General features: G+C 35.8%; 1 protein-coding gene across 1 annotated transcript; it reads right to left on the bottom strand.

Annotated features, from left to right (window-relative positions):
- Nucleotides 1-499: 499 nt before the first annotated feature.
- Nucleotides 500-6,045, bottom strand: LOC113277899 (probable linoleate 9S-lipoxygenase 5). The gene is made up of 6 exons (XM_026526872.1): nt 5,681-6,045; nt 3,194-3,483; nt 2,556-3,105; nt 1,951-2,449; nt 1,598-1,861; nt 500-1,459 (listed from the first exon to the last, which is right to left on the bottom strand). The coding sequence occupies exons 1-6, from the start codon at nt 5,913-5,915 to the stop codon at nt 691-693; spliced, it is 2,607 nt and encodes an 868-aa protein (XP_026382657.1). The 5' UTR covers nt 5,916-6,045; the 3' UTR covers nt 500-690.
- Nucleotides 6,046-10,038: the final 3,993 nt, after the last annotated feature.

Here is a 10,038-nt window from a genome sequence, read left to right as displayed (position 1 = left end):
CAATCCCCAAAGATCTTTTCCTAGAGAGTGGGTATTTTCACCGTTGAACGTGGGGACTTATATGACTTAGAGATTCTCCAATGGTGAATGTGGATATTTCATACGTGGCATCACTTTTAAGACATCCTCTATGTATAAAATCCTAAATATTAGGAAAAAAAGTAAATTTTATCTCCAACCCATTAGATTGTTTATCCTTCTTTACTTATTTGTAGGTATATAATTTCCATTATTTTTCTCGTTGATTTTTATTGGTAAAAGTGCGACTAGGATGGGAAGACATCCTCTAAGTGAATGTCTAAAACTAGAGGTTCACCTAGAGGATGTCTAACTTTTTTTTTGCTACCTCATCCCCACATCAAAGGGTTGGAGATGATTTCTTATAAATATGATTATGTATCTTATGTGGATGGAGACTTTTTTCCTCACATGCATTCCATTGGAGAAGCTCTTAGGATTATAAAGGATTAGAATATATTTTTAGTAGTTACTGGTTTTCTTTTTTGCACAGACAATCCGATTATACGAGGCCCTTTTGATACAAAAGAAATCAGCCTAAAATATTCTTTACATTATCAATGACAACGATATTTCACACCGATGTAAATAAACAAATTTTACAAATAACAAACTTAAAAAGTGCAAACTAGTCTAGAGAAATGGTTTTCTGCTTTCTTTCTAGTACTAGCTCTAGATAGAGACACTATTGGAAATTCCCCTACCTGTAAGTCCCATTGGATATGAAGGCAAGTTATAAGGACATAATAAAGTGTATGGAACTTGTACAGGCCCATGTCTGTTTCTCCATTTTCCTTCAGTGTTCATCTCCGTCATCCTATCCTCAATCCTCTTTAACTTCTCTCCGAATTTCTTAAAAGCTTCCAGTGCTGCTGCATCTTTAGTCCATTGTTCAGGGTTCTCTCTTTCTCCTAGATAGAATTCATCAGCAGAATGCGTAGACAGAATTTCAATCAGCGATATACCCAAGAGTGCCGGAAGCTGACTAGTAATGGTTTTCAAGAAAACTGCATCTGGGTCTTCTACAAGCTCCGTGTACTCCTTTGTTCCTGGTTCGGGCATAAGCCGTCTGCTCATGGTTGCACGGTTCGGATGGTAACCTGCGTATGGATACTGCCCGTAATTCAGTGCTGCGTGGAGCGCTGAAGCTGTCCATATAATGGTGGTCAATGATTGAGTTAGTTCTGATAAGTTCCGCATTTTTGGCCACCATGGCTCATCTTTTAAGTCACCATGTCCCACAGTCCTAAGCTCCTCCCACCATGCCTGAAGTTCTGTGTCACCTTGGATGGATTCATCAGTAGGATAGTAAAATGAACAATATTCATGAACCCACTCCTTAATTGCTGACCAGATTTCAAGCCCATCCACCGCATATGGATAGTCTTCGATCAACAAGCGCACACCATGTGGCTCGCTTGAGTCTCGGACTGCCACTCCTCTGCAGGATTCAAATGATAAACCAGTTAAAAAAAAAAGGTGTGCATAACATGCTAGGATCCACAAGGAATGAGTTTGAGCTCCTGGATGTAAAAATATGTTTGTCAGAAAGTCTTTTTTTGATCTATTGGTAATTTACCTGGTGATGAGATCTTCTGGGAGTGCCTGTTCTGTGAACACCCACTTTTGGTAGGTCATAGAAGAAAATTCCATAGAGAATTCTCTTTGAAACACAATTCTCTCTACATAACCACCTTGACTAATGAGAATATGACGAGCCAGAGCATTAATATTCATCGTATCTCGAAAATGAGGTTTTAGAATCTTGTGGATTGGATGAACAACACTCATTTGTCTATTAGTAGCAATTATGAATGGCTCAATTGCAGCATGTGTGCACAGCCTGCAGAAAATACCAATCACCAAGTTAGCCAAATATTCAGTAAAAACTTGGATTTTTGATAAAATTAGAAGTGGAACCACAAAGATTACCAGTGGCTGAGAAGTTGATGGCAAGAGGAGTCATTAACAACGACGTAAGCTTTGGCCAACTGCCAAATTGAAGCCTCTACGCCTTCTTGAGCTGGTGTGATGACCTGACTTACGATACCATGTGTTTCCCCATATGGGTGAATCAAGTTCAACTCAATAGCCAAAGGCTTCAAGGTACCATCGTCTTGCAGGAAGAGGACTGTTCTAGTTGCGTAGCATTTAGTCTTCGTTCCATTTATCCGATTCAAGTATGGTATTAATTCATCATGATGATCTAATAAGAACAACCTTTTCTGCTCCAAAGCTTCAGACACTGTTAATCCGTTCAAGTTCTTCTCAATATGTTCTTCGGTTATTGAACTGGTTTGATCTCCATAGAGGGTAGGATCAAGCTTACTAGTTGGAGGAAACACCTGTAGACCACTTATTGCGACAGGGTTCACTCCGGCAATCATTTCTCTGGCAAACTCTTCGTCACTCCTCCAAGCAAACTCTTCATCTGTACGTGCATTAAATTTACCATTATGCCAATACTAAAAAAAAAATCATATTCAAATTTTGCTATCAAAATGAACTTTAGTATGAACATGCTAACTAAAATGTACCTTGGATCACATCAGGCTTAGGGTACTTGAGGAACTTTTCACCGTCAGAACGAAAGAACTCTTTAAGTAATTCTAAGTTCATGCAGTTTAACGAACGTGAAGCTGCAAGTTCTTTATCGTATCCCTTATAAAGGCGCAACACATCTTCAAACGTATCAAATTCATTTGGTGTTTTGCTAAATAAACCTTTTATTTCAGGTCCCACGATCCTACCCAAGGACTTCGCCGTTATGGCCAAGAAGTCTGAGAACTTCAACTGACTAAACCTTTCATCTCTTGGAGAATAAATATCAATGTTCGCTATGCAGTTTCTGCTTTCGTAATTTGGATCTTTTCTGGATGGTTTTCTGCCTGTTTTCACTCTGCGAGGGTATGGAAACTCTTTTGAACCTCCGAGAATAGGACGACCTGTTCCCAAATCATTGTATGTTGCGTACTCGTATACTCGGTCCCATTTGCGGAATTCTTCTGTTCCATCTCCTCTAAGAACTTTGAGCTCATCTTCTCTGTATTTGCGGAGAGGTTCTGGCGTGTCGCATGTCAGGTAACTCTGCAAGTAACAATTAAAGCATACATTAGACAAAGATTTTAATAAATGGTCTCATGGCTTTCATATAGAACCCAGTTACAGAACTTACCTGGTTAGAAAAGAAAATCCTGTCATACTTGTAACGTTTGGAAGGATAAACCCAAGAATGACAATCGAAATGAACAGGGCCAACTCCAGGAATATCTTCTAGAGTTAGAGTTTTGAGGAAGAATTCACTGTGATGGAAATTCTTGATTAAGAATGCGCCAGGGGTTCCAATGGATTCATCCCATTCAAACGTAACATTGAATTCTGTTAATCCAGCAGTCAGAGGTGTTATCTTTTTTACCCATCCTTCTAAATATGCTGCTTTACCAATTTTTCCTCGCATTTCATTTTCTGCAACAAACACAAAATTGGTAAGTAATTAACTTGTTTTAAACTGAACAGATTAATCAAACATTTTTTTTCTCCATCACCAACGTATCTATTTTTTCAGAATCTTCTATTTTCGAAGCATATTTAAGAAATATCTTGACCACATGTTAAGAAATGGATGAGTGTTTTACTTTAATGGTTTGACTAATAAGAATTATTATGATCTTCAAACAACATTAGTCAATATAGAATGTCAAGTTAGAAAAATAAAATGCTTGACTAAAGAATTATTTTTTAAGGGAAGGTTAGTTTAGTATGATATTTTAGGAATAATCATGAACAGTAAATAGATTTTATATGAGCACTTTATTTTTTTACCGCTAGTCCAAATTAACACCCTTGTCCAATTGAGTAAACCCGTTCATATTTTTCAATGATTGGTTATAGTGTTGCCGGATCAAAAAGGCTCGAACTAGCATAAGCACATTTCTTTTTTCCTTCATATAGACGTTCTTATGGTCATCGTGAAGGACAAAGGTGTGTTTTGGTTTTCATGCATGGACAATAGGCGCTAAGGTAATTCGTTCATTGCCACCTCTATATTAGAATTACTGTATTTAGTTTTTCCTTAAAGAATGAGATCATTACCGTCTCAACATTAATAGTTAATGACATCACCAGCTCTCTAGCAGGGACAAACATATCTGAGAACCGTTACCATTTGCAGTCATTTGACTAATTTGGAAGGATAAATGCTTAACGGAATTTAGTTCACAAAGTAAAAAAGGCAAATGACATTATCCTTGATGTTAAAGCATTACCGATGTTGGTACATTTGGGACTTTGGGAGGCTGTGGTCTGCAGTCCTCTTTTTCATTCTTATTTCTTTATAGCGTTTTGTTTTTCCATGAGCTGTAAATTTAATATATTTGACAAAAAAGAAAGAAAACTATGAAGGCCGCCATGGTGATTGTTCAGCAACTTCGTGGGTCAATGATTGCGTCAATGGCCCTCTATTTCTCATTTTTAATTCAATCCTATTAGTTTCGTGTGAGTTTTTGGATCTTTACGAATAATGGGGGTGGTGGTTAGATTCGCTAAATATACTCAAACTGCTCGATTTTAAAATAAAAAGCCCTTGAGCAATAAATATTATTATAGCAAATGGGGTGGTGGTTTGTAATTATTTTGTACATGACATTGTCGTTAAATCTTGGCCTTATCATATATTATCATCAAGGAAAGAGCTTAATTCCGATTGTTTTTTCGACCAATAAACCGACGTAAGGTTTGTTTTGGCGATTGCCGTGTAATTTCCATTTCTCGTTTGGTATCCGTTGTGAGGCCAACACCCTATGGCTGGCTAAGGATCATATATATAGATGTCCCACGGTACGTATTGTGTGCATCTGTCTCCATGAATTGTCATGGACCGGAACTATTGAGAATAGTGTAAGATCTTATTGTAGAAACTGGCCAAACCTAATCCCAATTCATGATTTTTCTTTTTGCATCGATTTCTTTACTTGGTTCATTTCAAGATTACCAACTATCAACAAGGTCAGTAGTCAGTACCAACTACGTGGGAGTTGTTATTTTTCAACGCATGGTTTTTTTTTTTTACGTTCTAGAATTCAAGAAATGTTTTCTAAGCCAATTAGTCATATTGCTTTAGGAAATTACCAAATACTACGGGCATTCCCAATCCAGAAGATCATATGTAACGGCGAGAATTGTTTTATTGTATACTATCATTTATTTTCTTCTCTTAATCTAAAATAGGCTAAAATATGAGATAGTAACACTTTTATAAAAACGGAAAATGTTTATATTTGTCAGCGTTGCGTAATAACCTTGCATTCAAATACATAATAGGGCGGAGAACAGTCATACCTTTTCGAAATTATATATTGGGACGTCATTACATGTCTATTTTAACAAGTTTAAATGGTAAATTCTGTTTTTACTTGAGATGAAAAGTACACTACGTTTTGCTTCTCCTTAAATGTGAAAATCTGATAAGTTGTTTGGTTTTGAGACAATGATCTACCTTTTCAGTACAGTATATACGTTCCCTAGATTTTAGCAGTGTTTCCTTTTCATCATCATGAATCGGATCTAAAACATGCAGAAATTTGCATGATCTTTTGTTTCACGTACTAAAATTATAAAGAGCTAATTAAAATCTTGTTAGTAGTGTGATTAAATTATCACGTACCTGGTTGAGGATTACTTGAGCTAATCAGTTGTAAGGAAACACCTTTACCGGATATCTCATGAAGACGATCAAGTAAAGAAGCGCCAAGATCATTCAAATCCAACAAATTTCTCTTCTGCAAAACTACAGTTCCTCTAATCTTGATGATCTTGTTTTCAGTGAAAAACCTCCGTGACCCAGTTCTTTCATCATCTTTTAAACCAAAACACTTTCGAAAAACCTCCGTGAGACACATTATTAGGCTGATAAATCTTTGTCAAATTAATTAAGTTCTTAAATGAATTTTGAGCTAAATTGTGATATGAAAAGTCTAGTCTCTAGAAACAAAGAGAAAGAAAAACTGTAGCGGGGATACATGATTTCTATAGAATTGCCTGGATACATATATATATATATATATATATATATATATATATGTAGCTAGCGAAGTCGTCTGTCAAAGAATGGTAGGCTGTCATAATTTACTAATTAGTGTAGTTGTTAATCTTTAATGACTTTTCTCGTTGTTTTGATTCATTATTTTTTCTGTTTTCATACTTGTAATTTTTGGATGTTTATATGATGAGAAGATGGCTAGATAAGGGGTAGTTGAATTATGTGTAATACTGTGGAAAACAAAAACGATCTTGACTAGTAAATTAATTCCCCGGCTGCTCCGCAATTGTTAGTTGGGCTGCTACGTATTTACCTATGATTAGGTCATTTTAATGGTTTTAAAAATCATAGAGCTGTAAAGGAAAATTCTTATTAAACTCACCCAGTGTCTCCCCAACTAATATGTCCCCATTTTTCTTTGAAGGACATAAAATATACTAAAAGGCATTTCTGTATTTTTTTTCAAAAGATGGTGTACTGCACTTCAAATACGGATTCAAATTCATTATCTCAGCGCTAGTCCTTGGCGCAAGTTTGGGTTAGGTGTTAGTTATGAATATTGACACAAGAAAATGCTCCATCCTCCATGAAAGAGATTAGAGAAGATTGAACAGCTTACTCTTGTAAGTACACACTAAGCCAAGATTTGCTTCGGAATGACAATACACACTAAGAGGCCCAACTTCCTGCCTCTGGCTGATAAGCAATGATTTCTAGGTTGAGGGTGTAAAAATTTGCTTTGGGATGGCTCCCCTGTGAGGATGTGTTTATTAGTGTCGTAGACTCCTAAACAATAGAAGTCATTGGAATTGAAATTTCAAAGCGGCTTAAACAGGTCAACGCGCTAACTCATTCATGCTCATGCAGAAACTAAGAAATCTAGAGGTACAAATTTTGTGGAACTTATCCATGCGAAAGCCAAAAACCATGGATTTCTTTCCATTCGTCACCCATACTTTTTGGTTGTACAGACTTTACATTAACGTGGAAGAAGTGGTTTTTGAAGTGCTAGCTTACCCATTCCTTTTCTGGTTGGTTGTGGCACCATCTTTTGGTTAAAATACTTCGCATTGACAATATATTGTTAGTAGTCGCACAAGCATTGCCTAATTTTTGATATATCCGCCATGTAGGTATGCATGTGTTCATATATATCTTAGATTCTTTATTATACCGTAAATTAAGCCACCATGGCGAAGTGATCAACTATGGAAGCTTCTTAGTAAATGGATATACGAGGTTTGTTTAAACCAATGAGCCCTCTTATTAAACTAATCACAAATATATAATTTGAAGAGTGCAAGATGCATGTTTTAATTGTTGAATTTCCATATCGTGGCGATGGTTTTTCTTCGTAAATAAGTTCAAATCTGGAACCCTATCGTGGACGTTCATAAATTGAGATTAGTCCCACGTTATATGGGTTATTTACGACTCTGCGGCGGATGATTGTGAGCAATCCTAATTTTGCAAGTCGGTTTTTGAGGTCAGTTAGGCTGATGGATTTCGATATAGTATCGTAATTTGTTTCACGTCGTTTGACCGTACCTTTATTTTATGTCACGTGTCACCCGATTTAATGTCTCTCTCCCTCGACGTGATAGAAAAATTGTTTGACCGTACCTTTACTGTACATCATCCAATTTGATGTCTCCATGTGATAGACCAATCGAGGCATATAAAAATTGTTTAACCGTACCGTTACTCCACGTCAAACGATTTAATGTCTCCATGTGATAGACCCAACGAGAGGCTACACGTGAGGGGGTTAAACGTCAATAAGGCTACATGTGAGGGGGCGTGTTGAGATTATACTCACATTGTATGCAGGGGCGGAGCTAGGATTTTAATAGAGGGGTGCAAAAAAAACAACACAAAATTGGTTAAAAACACCAAAATAAACAATTCCTGGATGAAAAAGACATTTAGGTTTTGATACTGTTTAAATGGACAAAAATGTTAAAATAGTCAGGATGTAAACAGTTTCATCCTACTCATTTTCAAATACTTTTTCATATTTTTAATTTACATCGGGACACATCCAGTTTCATCCTCGTTATTTTTAAATTTAAGCCAAGATGAATCCAGTTTCATCCTTGTTATTTTTTTTTGTCCATTTCACCCATAATAATTTTTACTCGTCCATTAGAACCATGTTTTAAAAATATTTGGACAAATGACCAATTTTCCGGAAAAAAATGCACACCAAAAAAAAACTGTAGAAAATTTTTATGAACGATCCTGATGTAAGCCTCTGCTACTGGGAACAATTGTGAACGATTATGGGAGAAAGCAAGTCTATTGGACTTTTCAATTGGGCTTGCTTTATCTTGGGCTTAAGGGGTACAAAATATGAGATTCTAGGGGGTGCAAACTTTTCTTTTTCTTTTTTCGGCTTGAAAATTCTAGGGTATCTATTGATTTTGAAAAACTGAGAGGGTGCAACTGCATACGGTTGCAACATATTGTCTCCGCCCCTGATTGTATGGATGAGTTATCTATGAATGTGGTTTATAATCCTTGAGCAACCCAAACCTTGCAAGCTGGTTTTTGAGATATTGTATGAATGAGTTATCTACTATCCCGTGGTTTATAAGCCTTTGTCATCCCTAACATTGCAAGTTGGTTTTCGAGGTTAGTTTAGCCGATTCAAGTCAAAATTCTTCGGATTTTTTCTTGGAGATCTCGGGCGTTATAAAAGCTTTCTGGACATAATTTAAAGTTCAATTTGTCACATTAGACATCATGTGTAAAAGTCTTAGACTCTCTTCATCGTAATAAGTTCAAATCCACGTTGCACGGACACACATAGATAGATGTTGTAATTGTGTTGGGCGCGTGCAATAGACACGCCACATCATGTGTCCCGTATAAAATCACATTAGACACTGATGGTATATTTTCGGACATGCCATAAGTGATTCTTATTGGCTTGGGAAATCAAAATAAATTAAATATGATGCTAATTAGTTCTCATTTAAATCAAATAACATTATTCATAAAAAACTTTATCATATTTCGTACGTATTTAAAAATGAGAACAATTACTTTGTTGATTATATTATTGTAAAATCTCATTTTTATGGTGTAAATAAATTTATGATATATATCATGTGTATCATGTAGCCTGCTTTTTTGAGATTTGACGTGTTCTCATGAATGTGTCGTATCTTGACTGTGTCCGTACCACATAGATTCAAATTGAAATTTAAACCTATTTCAGTTGGATTTTCTAATATATTTTGAACCCAAAATTGCATCTGAAAGCCATCCTTGAGCATTATTTGCAACAAAATTTTGATATTTTAATGGAATCTTGTGTTATAAAAAACTGGTATGCGATATCAATATTTTTCAAAGCAAATTATGAACTTATGTAACTATTTATACAATCTTAGACTCAAAAGGTAACTTTTTCGGAATTCAAAAGGGAATAATAGTGGAAAAACAAAAATTTCTAAGCTTATTATTGTGATTTCAAGAAATCTTCTCCGTTTGTTTACCTAGAAATCTCTACGAGGATTTTTCGATATGTAATCATTTCCACCGTATTTAGATCTCAAGAAAAATCCATATTTATAGTGGTTTCTTTGCTCGAAAGTGGATGATTTTACGATTCTTTTTTCCCCTCGGCAAACATAATAATATCGAAGAATACAAAAGCCATGTGCAAGAGTTTACAACTACATAAGTGCAAAAGTTCAAAGCTAACAAAAATAAGGATCAGAATAATTGAACAAAAGTTATACTTCCACTGTATTTATCTCCTTGTGATTGTCAGCAAGACTTTTAAACATTTCTTGATGATCTTCCTTATAAGAAGGAATACTGAAACCCATTACTGAGAGACACTTAATGAGACCTGTTGCAGAAATCTTATTAGGCTATTTTATCGATATTGACATACCTTTCAAATTTGAGTCAAGAGCACCGTTCGGAAACAACCCCGTAGCTTTCGATTTTGAGATAACTCTTCTAATTGA

Source organism: Papaver somniferum, chromosome 1 (genome assembly GCF_003573695.1).
Source record: "Papaver somniferum cultivar HN1 chromosome 1, ASM357369v1, whole genome shotgun sequence".
Taxonomy (NCBI): Eukaryota; Viridiplantae; Streptophyta; class Magnoliopsida; order Ranunculales; family Papaveraceae; genus Papaver; species Papaver somniferum.
The sequence above is the reverse complement of the archived record's forward strand: the minus strand, read 5'-3'. Positions and strand labels throughout refer to the sequence as shown.